The sequence below is a fragment of the Paramisgurnus dabryanus genome, chromosome 22, assembly GCF_030506205.2.
Source record: "Paramisgurnus dabryanus chromosome 22, PD_genome_1.1, whole genome shotgun sequence".
In the NCBI taxonomy this organism is placed as follows: domain Eukaryota; kingdom Metazoa; phylum Chordata; class Actinopteri; order Cypriniformes; family Cobitidae; genus Paramisgurnus; species Paramisgurnus dabryanus.
The window spans coordinates 26,504,615-26,524,172 of record NC_133358.1 but is presented as its reverse complement, the minus strand read 5'-3'; the positions used below and the strand labels follow the sequence as shown (position 1 = coordinate 26,524,172).

Genomic DNA, 19,558 nt, shown 5'->3' with positions numbered 1-19,558 from the left:
TATAGCAATATACATTTGCTGTTGTCTGAAAATAACTTAACATACAGCCATTAATGTCAAAATAGGTCGCAACAAAATAAAGTACACCCTATAAGTAATAATAGATGTATATCGTTTAACCATGCACACAAGCCACATTTGTGTATGTTGTATTAGATGAACAATTATGATGAACATAAATGCAGCTATTTCATGTTTTATTTTTATATTTTTGGCACAAAGCAGAGTATGGTACAGGGACAAAAATGCAATCCTCACTATCTAACAGCAACTACTACAGTAGTGAGTTGACACATTACATGCAAAAACACTGCACCATGCTCTATTGGCTGGTCGTGATGTTGAGATTTAATGTGCATTACTGAACGTGAAAAAAATCGAACATAATCAATACTGATAAAAAAAAGTAGATTATTTGTGCATATACGTTTTATTGTATACATGCACCATGTATTCAGGCACTACAGGACTACAAAGTCCAGTTAGATATAAACCTCATAAACAGATTATATCGTATGGCTTTTATCTGTATACACAAACGTTATTAGACTACCGTAATCTAATATGTGCATTCTGGTCAAAAGTTAAACTTGGCATGAACGCAGCTGCCAAAATATGTTAACCTCTGAGCACAGGTTTTTGTACAGGTAATAAAACTGCAAATAATGTGACCCATACGTGTCAAAGAAACATGGCAATACGTCTATGCAAAATTTGATGTGAATCAGGCACGGTTTAAAAATCATACACAGATATAAAAACATGACATACAGAAGAGAACTTAGATATTGACATGATTATTGCATAAAACATTATTGCTGTAAACACGTTTAAAAGGGAATGACACTGGATTCATTTTTAAACATTACTTTCATACTGCTGCTGTGTGTACCCATCTCACCTGCAACACTTACTAAGACATTTCCTGATATTTCATTTACGTGGGTGAAACATACCAATTATCTTTAGATCTAACTATACTAATCTCATTCATTTAGACTTCGTCCAAATATAGATCAAGATCCATAACCAACAGAAAATGCAAAAGTAAAAATATCGTAAAAAAAATGTATTATTATTTTAAAACAAAATAAACTAGTTTATTACATAATTCTTATCACCCTGTCTGGGTGTTATTTGTAAAAATGACTGGCTGTTTATTATCCCTTACATAATGCTAGGTATAGGTTGGGAGGAGAGATGCGAGATGTTTCCAGATGTTTATCTGGGAATTTTGTGCAGTATGAGTTAAGGAAAGGCCTCTCAGCTTTTTACCGGCCCCTCTGGAGCTGCCACAGGAGTGTTGGAGTTTAGAGGAGGAAACTTCATCATGTTAAAGAAAGTAACCACCTGACCAGGAACCTCAGCGAGAACGCATTGAGCCAACGCTTCTTTAGGAGACTAGAAAGAGAGAGAGGGAGAGAGAAACATTGTTAATCATCAAATTTTTATATTGTGGAGAAATGAAGCGGCGGTGCCCAAGAGGGAAGAGGCTACAGTACATACAGCACTAGCATAAATTTCATGTCAGAAAGATAAAATCATGAATAAATCAAGAAATAGAAAATAGCTACGCATCCACTTACAAGACATAGATTCATTTTGGGATGTTACGAGTGTTGCTAGGGGCACAAGATTTACCGAAATTGTTAAGATATCGCAAATGCCCATGACAGCAACTGAATGATTTTAAAGGGATAGTTCACCCAAAAATGAAAATTCATCATCATTTACTCACTCTCATGTTGTGACAAACCTGTATACATTTCTTTGTTCTGATGAAGACAAAGGAAGATATTTTGATGAATGTTTGAACCAAACCGATCAGAAGCCCTATTCACTTCCATAGTAGGATAAAGAATACAATGGAAGTGAATGGGGCTCATAAACGTTTTGGTTACAATCCTCAAAATATCTTCTTTCCTGTTCATCAAAACAAAGAAATGTATACAGGTTTGTAACAACAAGAGACTGAGTAAATGATGACATCATTTTGATATCATTGACATTTTCAATTTGGGGTGAACTATCCCTTTAATACCTCAAAAAATTAGGTATTGTCAAAGTCTTGGATCGATGCAGATAGCAGAGACTGGTGAGACAGAGAGAGAGTGATGCTTTAAAGACTGTGTATGGTTTTAAAATAAAAAAATTTCTTGCAGCTGCATATTGTTAAAATCATGCAGCCTTAAGTGTTGCCATAGAAACTTATAATTATTGAATATGCAGACATGAATTTGCGAAGTTAAAAGTTTATTTAATTACAGCAATTTTAACCATATGTGACCCTTGACCACAAAAACAAGGGTCATTTGCGGATTTAGAAAATTGGGGGCCCAAGGCGAAGGTATGTATGGGGCCCCCCTATCCGATCTATAAAAGTTTTATAAAAAAAAATATTTTTTACTCCAAAATAAAGATGGAAAGCACAAACCAATAGAGAATAAGTCAATGGAGCAAAAACAGCCACGAACAGTAAATGAGGGAGAAAAAAATTAAAGCAACACTAAAGAGTTTTTGCTCTTTGCCCCCCTACAGGTTGGAAGCAGAATTGTCCATTACCACTGTCGTAAATAATTTAGCCTACTGAAGCAAAGCTGGCTCCGATTGGATTATAGGTCTGCCGTAAAGCAAGTTTTTGTAGTTTTCACTCGAACTAGAGGACCGCGACCCGACGGTTGGAAACTTCTTTAGTGCGGTTTTGGCCGATAAGAGGGATGCAAAGCGAATGTGAAAGTGCCTCTCACCCTGTTTCGAGTGGAAGAACGACTGAAACTTTTTTGGAAACGTTATTTTAAGGTAAAAAAAAGTCTTTGATGTTGCTTTAAATCTGATGCTGCACAAAAACTAGCAATGCATTAAAGCCAATGTTGTTACTAATCTTTCACATGCCCAAGACTGTGATAAAAGGTATCTTTCGCACATCGCGCAATGTTACGGACTAGACCATTTCATTGCGAAAGAAGGGGGTGTATGTGTGACAGATAAACATGAACTGGACATTTTAACTACTATTTCAAAGTTTCAACATATTTTTAAGAATATTATACAATTGCATTTATACCATGAGTTTGAAGTGTTCATGATGATTAGGGTTTTCTTTATTTATTTATTAGGTTGGTTGGGGCCCCCCTAATATGACCGCTGATAGGGGGCCCCAAGCAGCTGCCTACCTATGCCTCTATGTTAAGACCGCCTCTGATAATGGTCAATGTTTTGAAATTGAGATTAATACATCATATAAAAGCTGAATACAGAAGATGTCCATTGATGTATGTTTTGCTAGGATTTAACTATTTGAAAATCTGGAATTTGAGGGTGCAAAAATCTAAATCGCCTTCATAGTTGTCCAAATTAGGTCCTTAGCAACACATATTACTAATTGCCCAATAAATTTTTGACAAAATATCTTTAAGGAACATGATATTGACTAAAAACAAAACGATAATTTTGACCCATACGATGTATTGTTGGCTAATGCTACAATGATACCCCTGCGACCCAAGAAGGTTTTGTTGTCCAGGGTCACATATATTCAGGCACAACAGGAGTTCTGATGTGCAGTGATTCAGAAAATCATGAGATCTTACGAAAGCCCTATTCTGTGTAATTGTCATTCCTTAACATATAAGCCAGCTTACACCCGCTCACTGTTGCCTTCAATGAAAAGCTGAATTATTTTTGCTGTGTTTGCGTTGCGTCTTATAAATACATGAGACATGCAGACAGGTGCAGATAAAAAAGAAGCATGTTTGAAGCCTACATGTCTATGAATTATTTGGCTCGTGAGGCGGTGACAGGTTTCTATATTTGAAGTAGGATGCGACTTGTTGTGGTAATTCTGCCAGTACACATTGGGCAAGCGCTTCCCTGGGGGCCTGAAATGAAATGGACACAAAGGGACAGATGAGAAGCTACATGCTAAAGCATGTCCATCGTCTGAGGCTAAAAACGCCCCATAAAAACAAGCCAAATGTGCTCAGTATCTACTGGCATAAACAAAAAGGTTGTATTTGTTAACATTAGAGAATGCATTAGCTTACATGAGCTAACACTTAGCAATACATTTATTAATCTTAGCTAATTTTAATTTTAATTTTAGCATTTACTACTACATTTATAAATGGTTAACATTAGTTATGAACAATTGAATAACATGCTGAAAAACTATATTGCTCATTGTTAGTTAATGTTAGCTAATTCATTTACTCATGTTAAAGAAACACTGCACTTTTTTGAAAATAGGCTAATTTTCCAGCTCTCATAGAGTTAAACATTTGATTTTTACCGTTTTGGAATCCATTCAGCTGATCTCCGGGTCTGGCGCTACGACTTTTAGCATGGCTTAGCATAATCCATTGAATCTAATTAGACCATTAGCATCGCGTTATAAAATGACCAAAGAGTTTCAATATTTTTCCTATTTAAAACTCGACTCTTCTGTAGTTACATCGTGTACTAAGACGACGGAAAATTAAAAATAATGATATTACGCACTGCCCAAAAATAGTCCCCTGCTATTGAAAGTTACTAAGGGGACTATTTTCAGCTGCTGCGTAATATCATTGCGCCTCCTGCAGCCATGTTACGGCAGCAAAGATCATGATTATTACGCAAGAATGTGAGTATAGTTCCTAATCATATCTGCCTAGAAAATCACAACTTTAAATTTTCTGTCGTTCTTAGTACACGATTTATCTACAGAAGAGTCAAGTTTTAAATAGGAAAAATATCGAAACTCTTTGGTTACTCTTGAGCGCGATGCTAATGGTCTAATCAGATTCAATGGATTATGCTAAGCTATGCTAAAAGTGGTAGCGCCAGACCCGGAGATCGGCTGAATGGATTCCAAAACGGTAAAAATCAAATATTTAACTCTAGGGGAGCTGGAAAATGACAATATTTTTTAAAAAAGTGTAGTGTCCCTTTAACAAATACAACCTTATTGTAACGTGTTACGGATAATACCAGATTCAAATTTTAAAAACGATTTAAAATAAAAGCAAAAACCCTGATGAAGAAAGCCAAAGCCACAAGAAAAACAAGCTTAGATTTAAAGGGATAGTTCGGCCAAAAGTGATATAAAACCCATGATTTACTCACCCCCAAGCTGTCTGAGTTGCATATGTCCATCGTTGTTCAGACAAACACATTTTCGGATATTTTATAAAATGTTTTAGATCTTTCAGCTGATTAAATGTAATGTTACGGGGTCCACCCATAGTCCACGACCTTCAAGTCCAAAAAAAGTGCGTCCATCCTTCACAAATTAAATCCAAACTGCTCAAGGGGGATAAACAAAGGTCTTCTGAGGGTAATCCGCGCGGTGTTGTTGTAGAAATATCCATATTTAAAACTTTATTAACGAAAATAACTATCTTCCGGTAGCGCCGCCATCTGGGTCGCGTCCACATTCAGGATGAGAGCTTACGCAGCCTACGGAGGCTCCTCTGCTGCTGCTCTGTGCCCCTGCCCTCCGAATTTGTCATACGTCACTAAGAAAAGTGCGTACACTACGCTTATATTCTCTCCTGAGTACAGAGGAGTCTAAGATGGCGGCGCTACCGGAAGGTATTTATTTTCGTTAATAAAGTTTTAAATATGGATATTTCTACAACAACACCGCGCGGATTACCCTCAGAAGACCTTCGTTTATCATCCTGGAGCCGTTTGGATGTAATTTGTGAAGGATGGACGCACTTTTTTGGACTTGAAGGTCGTGGACTATGGGTGGACCCCGTAACATTACATTTAATCAACTGAAAGATCTAAAACATTTTCTAAAATATCCAAAAATGTGTTTGTCTGAAAAACGATGGACATATGCAACTCGGACAGCTTGGGGGTGAGTAAATCATGGGTTTAATATCATTTTTGGCCGAACTATCCCTTTAAACGTGTTTATAAAAAGCAGCAAGATGTTAGTAACACTTAAAAAAAAAAAAAAGTTGTATTATGCTGAGTTTACACCAAACGCGGTTTGGGCGTCAAAATCGCGTCTACCGCGCGTGGTTTGCCGCTTGAACAATTTGGATGCATTCGCGCGTGTAGAGCGGAGTAGACGCGCGGAAAAAGCAAGCATTTGACGCGCGTCCGAAGCAAAATCCGCTTCTTGTGGGAGGGGCAACTACTGTGCGAGTGTCTGTTTGCAAGATGACTGATGTTACTTGTGCATTTATCAAGAGAGTTACCAGTTTTGTATTGGGTAACCTTACTATGGGGAAAAATAAACGGCGCGGGTAGATAAACGTCACGTGACTCAAAAGTGAAGTGTGTATTACAACTTACCAAGTTGCCCAAAGTCCTTACTGACACTCTTCCAAGCGAGGTCCTTTTTATTCCTGTCTCCACTATAGAAATAACAACTTGTGTCATATAGCTTCGAGTGACTGCTTGAGTGAGTGACTCCATGCGGGGCTGCCACCACAGCAGCAAGCAGGCTCCTGATTGGTTAACGCGGCGCAAAATTCCGCCAAAGTTCAAATTTTTCAACTCGGGCGTCAGCCGCAAATTCGCGTGAACCGCAAGATGCACAAAAAGCACCATTCGCGCTTACCGCGCGTACAGCGCACAACGCTCAATTCGCGCCTTTCGCCCGAGCTTCACGCGCGAAAGAGGCGGAAACGCGTCTTCCGCGCCGCGCCGAACGCCTCTTCCGCGCCGCGGGACCTCCTGACGCGCGTCAACGCGTCTTCACATTGACTTAACATTGAAATCACTCGCGCTTCACGCCCTTACCGCGGTTGGTGTAAATGCAGCATTAGTAAGCACTAGTGAATCGCTTAAGTCCAAGATGGCGTCATTACCGGAAGCTAGTTATTATAGTTTATAAAGTTTTAAAAATATATAATTTTCTTACAAAATCGCATCGATTACCCGCAGAAGACTTTTATTAAACCTCTGGAGCTGTGTGGATTACCTCTGTGTAGGATGGGTGCACTTTTTGGGCTTCAAAGTCAAAAGTGTCCTGATCCCTGTTTTCTACCGTTATAAGCTTGTTAGAGGATGGACATTTCCTAAAATAACTTCAAATCTGTTTGTCTGAAAGATGATGGACATATGCATCTCGCATGGCTTTCTGAATTTTGATATTTGGCTGGAGTATCGCTTTAGCTAATTGTTAACAAATACAACCTTATTGTAAAGTGTTTCAATCGTTCACTCACGTTCTGAAACTTTCTGAAGGGCACAAACTGCACTATGTCACGAATGGCTGGCTCTCCCGTGGTAGACTTCAGCCGTCCGTCATCTCCGTCCAGAATCTCCATGTCTGTGAAGTCAGCCTTCCCCACGCCAACAATGATTATAGACATGGGCAAGCGTGAAGCCGCGACTATGGCCGAACGGGTCTGATCCATATCCGTGATCACCCCATCCGTGATGATCAACAGAACATAGTATTGCTAGAACACATGAAAGCGGAGTCAGTGGACAGTGAATCAAATATATAATTTTCGAGAGACTTCTCCTTACCGATGCTTTGTTGTCCTGTAAAGCTTGTTGTGCAAACCGAGCGACGTGTGTGATGATGGGGGCGAAATTTGTAGGGCCGTAAAGTTTGACCTGAGGAAGACAACTCCTATAGGCCTGCACCACACCCTCTATACCTGTAAAAGAATTACAACTTCCTGTTTATATGCATCACTTCCTGTCATACACCTCATTTCCACAATGCTGGTAATTTGATACTGTTAATGTAACATACCTGTACAGTATGGATTTGAGGGATTGAAATTGAGAGGAAACTCATGGGACACCTAAAAAGTTGATATTTTTTAATTATTTTTTATGTCTTTGTAATGGCACAAATACAAGCAAAGTAATTTTATTTACCTGCCAGTTGGGTGGAATCTGGGCACCAAACCCAAAAGCAGGAAACATTTTGTCACTGCAATGGATAAAAGAAAGTTATGACGCATTTACTATACATACAATGGTCATAACAATGGTCAGAAAATGGTCCCTAGCTGTCCCCGGGGCGGTACCCTTTCAAAAAATAAACATTTGCATCTATAGAGTTTATATTAGTACCTCAGAGGGTCATATTGATACCAAACCATGCATATTAATACCTCCTCAAAGGTACATATTGGTACCAAATGTATACATATCCACACCTAAATGGTACATATTAGGACCTTTTTAAAGGGTACTGCCCCAGTGACCATTAGTTTGACAATTTTGATACAAAAAAAAAAAACATTTACCTGTCATAGTCTTGGACCACAAGGCCAACTGACCAGATGGCTGCCAGATACTCATTCACACCTTGAGGACTGATGTAATGCAAAGAGTCAGGTGACCTGGGATCACCATTTGATCCCGTGAAGTCCACACCAACCTGTAAGAGACATGAAAAGAGTCAGCAAGGTACACAACTTTGTAAAACTGTGTATGTCTTGTCTTTACAGTCGAAAGCAGAACTTACAATGAAATTTATTTGACAACCACCCATGATGTAGTCCAGGAAGGTGTATTCTCTGACAATCTGTATAAACAAATATAACCATTCAAATACATTGAAAGTTGCGCAACTTTGGTGCCTATTATTTAAATCCAATACATAATTACCTACATCGCATCCACTATCTAACTGAACCAGGCTCTGTATATGTTAATGTTATAATATCAGGGCTCCAGACTGCCCCCAAATGGTGGCATTTTGCCCCTAAAATTTGAGAGTGTGCCACTGAATTTTACATCCAGTCGCACATGTGCAACCAGTAAATTTGACCTTTTTTTTTTCAAAAGTGCACAATAAAATGTGACACTGAATTTGAAACAGCACATTGTAATTTCTGCATCTATCATCAAGTATTTATTAGTAATACAGTGGAAATTAGTAGAAATGTGAATATTTGGTGAGCATGTTGATTTACGGTGTGTGCCCCTAAATTTTCTGGTTGCGCCCCTAAAATTTTCAGTTGGGGGCCACTGTGCTCCTAGTGAAAAAAGTTAGTCTGGAGCCCTGAATATTGTGCAAAAGTTTTAGGCCACCACCAGCTTTGTTTGTTTAAGGAACGTTTTAATATCTGTTCATATGTACACAAAATTAAAAACACAAAATTGGCTTCAGGCAAAAGTGAGTATTTAGTTTGATCTCTCTTGGTACTAAACACATCTGAACTCTTCTGAGAATACTGAAGTCCTGAAGTCATTCGATTAAAAATTAGGATTTCATTTAATTTAGGTTTCGGACATCCTGCACTAAATACTTGACACTTTAGCTTATAACTTTATTCAGGATTCCCACTTTAAGCCACACGTCAAACTCCCTGAGTTTTCACTTACTTTCACTGACAAAAAAACTAAATTTTTTGTTGCTACAGTATCAGCCTGATAATGGTGTACACTGTGATTATATGATATAATCATAAAATAAATATGATATAAAATAAATAAACAGCTGTTTAGATTGTAGTCTCACTTGAAATCCGTCGAGGCTTGGAGCCAGAAACGGCATTCCTTATGTCACAACTTAACAACAGGGTTCCCAAACCTTAGTTAACTTCAAACGACCTTTCAAGGACTTTCCAGGTTCAATACCCTCAAATTCAAGGACTACATGTGGGGACACATTTTAAGTGAGAGCAAGGTTACATTGTGTTACCTTTTAAGATACATTGTTACAGTTCCCTTTCGAGGGAACTCGCGCTGCGTCACTGCGGTGACACTTTGGGGACGCCTCCAGGAGTAAGTGCTCTGAATGTGTATATTAAATTCAACCAATGGTGAGGCTTAAGGACAGGGTGATGCGGGAGCCAAGAAGTATATCGCTATCTGAAATATTGCCAAAGACAGCGTTACAGGGACGCAGGAAGTATGGCAAGGGAGACGCAGCGTCTCGTTCCCTTTTCAGGGAACAACAGTTACATACGTAACCAGAGACGTTTTCATTTGTCAAACACAACTATGCAAAAAAGCATTTTGGGATGAATCAACATTCACATACAGAAGATATAACAAGCTGATTATATTTTGATATATGCAAACTCAAATTTAAAGCAACAAACAAAATCCCTGATATTTCATGACTAGGACCAAAAAAATATAAATTCCCTGACTTTCAATGTCTGGAATAAGCCTTTTGATATGTAAAGCGAGCTTAAGCTTTGGAAAGGTGCTATGTAAATAAAACTTCTTCTTCTTTTTAAAATTCCATGATATTCCAGAAATGCCATGATCCCTGGGAACCCTGTTTATTCAGTTTTTTAATACTCCATACAAATTTCCCAGATTTTCTGGTTGTATTCTAATAAAGAGACTGAGAAATAATTATATATGATCAATATACCAAGCAAAAACAACAAATCGAATGCTGGCATAGTGGCCTAAGACGTTTGCACAGAACTGTAAAGGAGATGTGTGGGTATGCGACAAATACCTGGCAAAGTTTCACACTGACGACTCCTGAGTTTTTATAACTTTTCTTCTTCTGCTTTTTCTTACTGTTTATACAGTCAAACTCGGCCTGCGGGACACAAATCAACAGCTCAGACGAACATCATTCCGCTCTATTGAGCTGATATCAAACATGTCCTGTGGAAACTTACCGGAGCGGTGCGGGAAGCCTCCTGCAGCCGTTTCATATTGGTCTCAAAAATTCCGATTAAATCATGAGATCCATCGTTGTCATAATCGTAACATTCAATCTGAAAAGGGTTCGAAAACAGAGCATGTGTTAGAGAGAGAAAGAGAGAGAGAGAAGAGAAAGAGAGAAATAGATGCAAATTCTGCATGCAAAACGGCTTACAAAATGAAGAACCATAGATCACTGTTGATCTTTGATCTATGGGTCTCTTCATTAAAAAACAAGCAAGACACCACTAGACAGAATATCAGAAATCAGAACAAATGGATGGATGAAAATTTGCCCGCATCCACTGATATTGTTAATTTGAAACACCTGGTTTCTCAGAAATGAAACATTTAATGACACTTTACTATGACAGTGGTTCTTTCTCAGTTCTTCTCAATGCCACATGTGCCCTATAAAATTAACAAAACAATGAACAGTCACACTGTTTAGCTCTTCCGAGGGGCGCAAATTCGAAATATGTGTTCGGAGTGTCATGTGTATTGCTCGTGTTTTCAAAATATGTGTTTGTTGCGTCATGTTAACCATGTAAATAAGTGCCTGTTGCACACGCGTCAAAACCATTTATGATAAAAGAGACGCTCACATTCACAAAATATACGCAAGACACTCCCTTAACAGTAAACTCAGATTACGTTATGAGATTATGCGAGTATCTGGCAAACATGAGCGTCTCTTTTATCATAAACCCTTTAGATGCGTCTGCAGCAGGCTCTTATTTTGACAAAACGTGATGCACATAGGTTTACTCAACGCGCCGAAAACATATTTTGAAATGACAAACCACACACATGACGGGCTACATACATGTTGTGACGAACTTTGCATCGTGCACCCTCAAAAAAAAAAAGTCACCGGCCGCCACTGCAGTTTGGTGTGTATATGTATCAAATTTAATTCTGTTTATTTTAATAATGTTACATTTTATTTTTACTTCTTGGGCCCTATCTTGCACCCAGCGCAATTGACTTTGTCAGTGACGCATGTATCATTCGTATTTTGCACCGGTGCACAGCGGGTTTTTCCCTCCACAGACGCACGTCGGCAAACTAGGGAATGAACTTGCGCTCCCTGGGCGGTTCAGCGCAAAAAAAGAGGCGTGTTCCGGCGCAAACCATCCCTGATGCTATTTTCCAGTTTCAAAAAACAATTGCGCCACTGACCAGAAAAAAACGTTTAAAGTCAGTGGCGCGTTGCGCGTTGTTCATTATGCTATTTTAAGGGCGCATGCTGATGAAGAGCCTGCCCTCGAAACGTTACCTGATGCCTAGCACTGTTTTTAATCAATAAATATTTTTGATACTTTTGGAGCTTTGGTGTTGCCGACTTTGCATTACTACTAAGGGCGCATGCTTGACCATAATGTATAGCGTGCACAACGCGCACACACTTTGCTTATCTAATCTACACAGATGCAACAGTTATTTTTGCAAATCATAAATTGTTACACTAAAAAATATTAATACACGGGATAAGGGAAATCATAGTGGTGAGCATTGTGGTGATAGTTTTAATTTATTGTGTGGCTGCGTTAAAAAAAATTCTCATGCAAATAACGATTAAAATATTTTCATAAGTTTGTTGTGTGGCTGTATTACGTTTATTTTATGTAAATAATAATTTAAATGTTTTCATAAGAAATCTTAATGTATATGAACTTGATTTGTAAGAGTACTTTGGAGTTGGACCTTGCTTGCGTTTCTTGGGTCCGATTTCAAAGCTCCCAAACCCTTTCAGCGGTGAGGGTGGACACAGCGATGTCCTCTGTTGGCGTCTGTGTAGAGGCAGATCCACCTCCCGTTACACGGCGTGCCCGATTTATGCTGGCAAGCTTGGGATTCCCCCGTCTCCTGACATCATTGTAGCGCTTGGCGCAACGATGTCGATGGGGATGCCAGCTGATGAGACTGTGGCTATTTCCTCTCACGCCTGTTTAACCTACGCTGATTTGGGCGGATTTCTCCTATCCCCATACAAAACAACTTCTGTGTCTTTGACTGCTCTTACAAGAACGTGGGTCTCCTCGGCTGTGAACCGCTCCTGGCGTACGTCTGGTAAATCCGTCATAATAATAGCAACCCGCCATGGAACTTGCGCCCTTGTGTTTAAAGGGAATGTTGGATAGCGTTCTGATTGGTTTATTTGACGTTACGCCCAAACCACACATATGAATAATGAACCTACTTCAGACCAACCCCTTATTGATTTGCGCCCGGCGCAAGAGTTATTTCTCACGCCGGGAAAATAGCAACAGCGCCCAAGATCCGCCCACAAACTCACTTGCGCGTTGCGCTTCGCACTTGCGTTTCAGATCGTTAAAATAGGGCCCCTTGTCTGAATGCTTGATAGTCGAAGAATATATATACACTATTTTATTACATTATAATCTATTTATGAGGACAATAAAATTTAAATCTGCAATAATACTATATGTTGTATTCTATATACTATAAATTTAATAATTTTCCGGTTTCTGATGTTTCTTTTCTTTGGGTTTCATGTAAATCTGCTTTAAAACAACGCAACATTGTAAAAAAAAAATCGCTATATAAATACAATTAATTTAACTTCTTTATTCCTCATTGCAACGCAGACAAATGTGCATATATAGAATGTAATCAATTTTAAGTTTTATTAAAAATAATACAGATTTTAAGGACTAAATACCGTACTACGTACATAGTTACACTAAATTATATATTGAAATTGATATGAATTACAATTGGGTGTAATAATAATATGCCAATATACTGTAAACCACTCTTATAAATATTTTGAGGGGGCCTTAGTGGTCACAGCCTTGGCACTGAAGTTGGCAAAAATGTTCCCGAAAAATGATTTGATATATTTTCTTAATTTTTTTAAACAAGCAAAAATGGCATTGTTTTTCTGAGAATGACCCTAGCAGTTAAAGAGTTAACATGTGTGGTTAATAATGAGCTCATTCAGAAGACAAAAGTTTGACAGAATAGCTCCCTTCTACTGAACTGTGAAGGACACACCACCAGCTATTCACTAACACACAGGTTAACAGATGAAACACACAGTCTGATGAAAATACCTGCTCTTTTCCCGACAGTGAAGATGCTTTAGCAGAAAAATCACAAAGTCATGAGTGCCGATTGTAAACCACAAAAATCTGTCTCACAACCCAAAAGCAAGTCAAGAATTTTACAGCTTCTACAGGCGAGCCAGAACAATTAGTCATCGTTAATCCAAGCGCACAGCATTTAATGTAAAACTTGTGTTAGAATCAGGGCGTCTATTTACATTACAGGCATGAAATCCTACAAAGATACTCTACCTTGATTGGTTTTTCCATGTTACCTCCACAGAGAGACTGGAGAGAGATTTTGAATGGTCTCCAGCAAGGGTTTAAGTTGTTTTTCACCACCTGATATACAAAAGATAACCATGTAAACAACAAACAGTAACAAACATTCATGTTGGTTTAAGGCAGAACCTGACCTCTGTTCTGTGAGCAAGCTGCCAGCCTGTTTCCGTTTGTCTGTAAAATTCCAAGTAGGGGTCTGATTTTCCAAAGAAATCCTGTAACAAAGCACATGTTTAGAGATTGGATGCGAAATACAACAAAATTGCTAATTCTGACCTTCTGTGATCACACAGTTTTACCTTATTGTCCAGTTTCCTGGCCTCCATCTCAAAATTCACGACTCTGTTGTCCTTGATTTCTTCTGCCGTGATCTGAAACAAATCACAATATACTGGCTGACAATCTTTGGGCTCTTATCATACACTCGGAGCAATGCGCGACTGAAGTGTCTTTTGCTAGTTTCAACCCGACGCAATGATCATTTTCACGTTTTGCGCCACGTTGTTTAAATAGCAAATGCATTTGCGCCCGATTTTGCGCTCATGGGCTTTCTGGTCTGAAAACGAGGTGTGTTCAGGTGGTTTGTTGGCGCATTGCTATTTTTAGGCAACTAAAATTGACCAACTAAAACCTGGTCTAAAGTCTATGGAGCAATATCGCTTTTGTTATTTAAAGAGCGCGTTAATAATATGCACCTATAAACGGGACAACAACGCACGTTTGCTTATCACATACATGCATGCGCAGCAGCACAAAAACGCTTTTAAATATTAAAAATTAAAGGATAAAAATGTACAAGATTATTATTGAGTCTCTTGGACATAAATGAGGAGCGATTATGAGACGTAAGAAGGTGTAAAGAGCTGCTTCACCTGTAGCCAGGTAAGTAAATAAATGCTTTGCTTTAAACAAATGCATCTGTTTTTAAATGTTTTTTAAATGCTACCCCACGGATTTATTGTTTATGATGACTCTGTACCGGTGGATATGGTGAGATGAGAAACATTTTTAAGTAATGCTATAAAAAAAACATGGCGCTGTTCGAGTGCTGAAACGGCTCTCCGCACGTTTGTAAATTCTTTATCTCTAGCTTGTTACAAATAAAGTATTTTTATAGTACAAACCTTTTCTTGCATATTTGCAAATTATTTTATGAGATTAAAATGATTATGTAGGATATCAATACATTTACAGCTATAAAAAGCCTGCTATTTTCACTTCTATGACTGAAAGAAAATGGCTTTTAAAGGTTTTAATAATAACAATTTCAATAAAAATGAAAACAACGCAATTTTTTATATCAATTTTAAACTGGTGATCTTCTTCCACTGCTAGTTTTTCAGTTTACAAATTCCGCTTTCTAAATAGGGATAAGCATGGCGCCAGGCGCAACTTGCTTTTAAAGGGAATGATAGCCGATACTCTCATTGGTTTATTGCACGTTACGGCAAAACATACCCATTACTCATTAAGAGAATAGGAACAACCTTTTAGGCTGTGCTCTTGGCGCATAAACCATTTTCCCGTCATTAAATTAGTAAAAGTGGATTTGGATATTCCCTTTTAGACCATGCGCCATGCGCTTTAGACAATGCGCTTAGATCAGTAAAATAGGGCGCCAAGTGTGTTTAAAAGCCGTCAGGAAATCAAAGTTAGTAAACGTCTTTTATACCTTGTTCACTTTTGGTCCATATCCGATTTTGGTACATATGCTGTGTCCCGGATTATCTGCACTGTTTCTATGGCAATCTGCCTCGATGTCTGACTTTGTAGAAACTATATTCTCCAATACATGGACTTGCCCTAACCCCTCTGTCATTTCGTCAGAAATGGACTGTTCCAAAGTTCGCGCTGGGGTTGTGTTTACGTGACGTGACAGCATGACATAACCAAAAAGCATTAGCTATGATATGAACTAAGGTCATTTACTGGTTATCTACTCTAGAGAAACTCTAGTTATTAGTTTGGGCCATAAAAGTCGTTTGTTTATGTTGTTGCCGCTGAAACCGTAAATAATATATAATATAAAAGTTACAGATTGCAGCTTTAAATATTATTGATTTTCATAAATCCCGCGCTACAGAAATTTCTGTCCAAATAAATTCTTTCGAGAATGAGAATGTAATACCACATGCAAACTTACAAAATTGAACTTATATATTTCCCGCCCAAAATTCCTGTTTTTAACACGTGTTTGCCCCAATAAAGTCACTTACACTCATCAAATCAGTTCATGGGATCATTTCATGTGTATTCTTATAAAGACATTTACCGTAATAGTTCCCTTTCCCGCAGGTTTTTTGTTCTTCAGAACCAAAGGTCTCACCAGCTTGCTGCTAGAAACAATCTGTGGAGATCAAATAAACAGCAATAGATAACATTATACAAGTAAAAACAAATTTAAATTTCAAACTATTTCTTAAAATCTAGATCTCATTCTCTTACCTGACCCAGAGTGCATTCCAACTCTCCCAGAAAATCATCATCGCTTAAATCAATGGTTTTATTGTCAATATCATAAACGCCGAATCTCAGCTTCTGAACGATCTCAAAGTAGTAATCGACGAGAAACTTCTTGGCAAATTTTGGGTTCAGGCAATTCTTAACCCTCTCTGTGCGACCAACCTTGAAAAAAAAAAAACTTCACAATTCTCTCGCATAGACATCTGAGCTATTTCGTTTGCACAGCAGGTCAAGGGAACTCACCTCGAACCACTGGTTTTCAGATGTATTCATGAGAAGAACACACAGAGGGTCAGACTTGGACCCGATATCCATGTCCAACAGATTTTCACAGGAGACCGTCAGCTCCACCTTGGACACACACGGCGTTGCTGTCGCCATTGGACTGTTTAAATGGAAACATTACGTGGAAAGTATTACAATTGTGCCATGGGAACTAAAAATGGTTTTGTGATACAAAAGTTTGCCAAAACTATTAAACTGGCTAACACGGAAATAGCTTAGTGGTTTCTGTCTTCTCCGTTTTCAGTGGATACCATAACAATGCATGCTATGACCACCAACACTGTTTACTTATTGTTATTTCCGTACTTTCTTATCAACCACTTGTGCTAGACAATTAGTGTGGTTAAAATTCAAATGCACGTATGCATAGATTAAATCATTCAAGCTAAGAATAGTATGGTTTCTCACACTTCCTATTTGTTTGATTGGCCAAACTTTTAAAACACGTTATAGACTAGTTCTGAAATATATAGATATAGAACAACTGTGCTGTTATTAAAGGGCACATACTATTTCCATTTTTGCTTAGAATGTCTCTATAAAGTTTTGGCTCAAAATGCCCATGTCCAAAATGTTTTCTAAAAATTAAGTCAGTCAGTGACTGTGGGTGGGGCTTTATCAGTGTGACATCACATTAACAAGAAGATCCAAACAACTTATCTAATGAGATGTCCATGGTTTAATGGGGATTAAAAAAGAAGTATAGGATAGATTTTCATTGTAGGCTTGTTGTGTTCACACACTGCCAACACATATTTACGTCCTTGTAAGAATGGATTTTGTATAACATGCGCATTTAGGAACCAAAATAGCTTTTATGTAAGGTTATGCTGTTTTGGTTAAACTATTCTGCTCAATTCAAGACAATTCACACATTTAAATAAAATGAGGGTGTTTAATATTTTACTTGTAGCATTGTGTTTAAAGCCCAAAGGTTCCCACACAGGAAACCACACATACTCATAAAATTTACTTTGAATTGACTGTAAGTCACTTTGGATTAAACCATCTACAAAATGCATAAATGCAAATGTAAACTGGTTACATTATACAGTGATCAATACTGTTTTACTGTGCTTATGTACTTTAATCATGTCAAACATAATTGTTTATGTCTGTACATGCAGTATTTTGTAGATTACATAATTGTAAACACACAATACCATGTAACTATAATATTATATATATGAAAGTACTATGGTATAATATCTATCTGACACAGTGTATCATAATCTGTAAAAAAATATTTGAAATCTATAACGTGATCTGATGCAGGATTGATTGATATGAAGTAAAGTTTAAGTTTCCAATAGTCTTGCTCCTCCCACACAAAAATACACAGTGACTGACTCGCCCTGTTCACACACCCTATTTATACAGCTGTTTTAAACACTATAGCTTAAAGCTAATAGAGCTCAACACACCCATCTGCAGAAAAGCAACACTTAACAAGATCACGGTTTCGATTCGCACTTCAATAACGCAGATAACGCTGTTTTAACTTCAGCTCGCCTTTGCATTATTGACAGTGACGCAATAAGCTCGCTGTGACGTTATGAGTTATGGACGCAGATACAGAAATGTGTCAGATGTGTCAACTGCGGCCAAACTTTTACATGAACGTTATACAGCTATGATTTGGTATCCCTGGTATACATATAAGTGAATAACTTACCTTAGTGGTTAGTCTATGGCTGCTTAACTGGGTTAATAGTTTCGGTTTGGTCTGGTTTCTTTTTTCTCTTCCCGGGCGTCCACTTAGCGCTGAAACAGCTTAGGCAAATAAAGATTGTAAGTAAAAAGTAAGCAAGCGTTTCCCTAAGTGTACTCTTGTTAAGTTTGTTTTGATCTGTATGTGAGTAAGACCGTTGGGTCGTTCCCTTGGCGGTGTGTCCTGTACTGCGCATGCGCAGTGGATTCATGCATGCAGTGGAGGAAGTGACTAAACATGAGCGCTAGAGCAGTGTAATAAATCAGGGTCAGTGTGGAAAATTTAGCGCAATGTAAAAACATCAGCTTTTGACATTATTCTGTTTTTCCAGAATGTTGAATGTGAGCATAGAATGTAAAAAATAAATGTATAAACAACTTTATATTACAAACATCGAAAGGTTACAGAATAAATCTCGTGTTTGTGTATTATTTCAATATAATGAAGGATGTTTATCTTTTTCAACACTGCATCTAATAAAACACATTTTACTATTTAAAGTAGGTACTGGTTAATCTCAGGTAACTAGTTTCTTTTTAATATAGTTTATTTATTATTTATTGATTAAATAGTAACAGAACTGAATGTAAGACTTAGTTTTAGCATAAATTTAGCAAATACATAAAATCTAAGACACTGAGCAAATTCAAGTGATTTTAAAAGGGACATTTCACAAGACTTTTTTAAAATGTCAAATGAGTCTTTGGTGTCCCCAGAGTACATATGTGAAGTTTAAGCTCAAAATACTTTACAGATAATTTATTATAGCATGTTAAAATTGCCACTTTGTAGGTGTGAGCAATTTTGTGCGTGTCCTTTTAAAGGGTAGCCTGGTTAGCCAGACCTACATCAAGATGTAAGGTCTGGCAACTCTTCACACAAACGGCTCAATGCAAGGGGCGGGATATAAGGTTGTCCCTCAAAATGCCTCTGCACGCAATAGGATAGCGCTATGACGGATCAGAGCAACGAAGAAGGTGACGTAGTTACCGTAACCAGTCGGCAAAACTCCAAACACATCTTTCTTGCTTAAAAAGGACTTCAGTAGGGTTTATTTGCTCTTCTCTTAAAGAAAAACATAAGTCTAAGTCCTCCAGAGTCGCGGCCAAAGCCGCTTCAAAAGATAGCTGTTCGCCAGCAGCAGCAGCCGTTCTCTGTTTCAAGTAGG

General features: G+C 38.0%; 1 protein-coding gene across 2 annotated transcripts; it reads right to left on the bottom strand.

The window, feature by feature from the left end:
* Positions 1–180: 180 nt before the first annotated feature.
* cpne3 (copine III) lies at positions 181–18,583 on the bottom strand. 2 transcript variants are annotated; one of them, XM_065258533.2, is made up of 17 exons: positions 18,355–18,583; positions 16,638–16,779; positions 16,377–16,556; positions 16,204–16,278; positions 14,231–14,302; positions 14,066–14,146; positions 13,902–13,991; positions 10,554–10,652; positions 10,385–10,471; positions 8,429–8,488; positions 8,208–8,341; positions 7,834–7,888; positions 7,706–7,757; positions 7,474–7,607; positions 7,167–7,403; positions 3,764–3,878; positions 1,262–1,401 (listed from the first exon to the last, which is right to left on the bottom strand). In XM_065258533.2, exons 2-16 carry the CDS (start codon positions 16,773–16,775, stop codon positions 3,768–3,770), a joined length of 1,605 nt encoding a protein of 534 aa, XP_065114605.1. In that variant the 5' UTR covers positions 16,776–16,779; positions 18,355–18,583; the 3' UTR covers positions 1,262–1,401; positions 3,764–3,767. The 2 variants fall into 2 exon arrangements, with proteins under 2 accessions (XP_065114604.1, XP_065114605.1); XM_065258532.2 differs by lacking the exon at positions 3,764–3,878 and having other exon boundaries at positions 181–1,401.
* Between the last annotated feature and the right edge of the window lie 975 nt (positions 18,584–19,558).

Bases quoted from the DNA above. Each gene is read 5' to 3' on its own strand.
- cpne3 (XM_065258532.2), bottom strand. From the start codon at position 16,775: ATGGCGACAGCAACGCCGTGTGTGTCCAAGGTGGAGCTGACGGTCTCC. The intron at 8,342-8,428 runs GTAAGTTCTGCT...TGTCTCTTACAG, and splicing joins GTTGTCAAATAAATTTCATT to GTTGGTGTGGACTTCACGGG. The intron at 7,758-7,833 runs GTAAATAAAATT...TCAACTTTTTAG, and splicing joins AGATTCCACCCAACTGGCAG to GTGTCCCATGAGTTTCCTCT.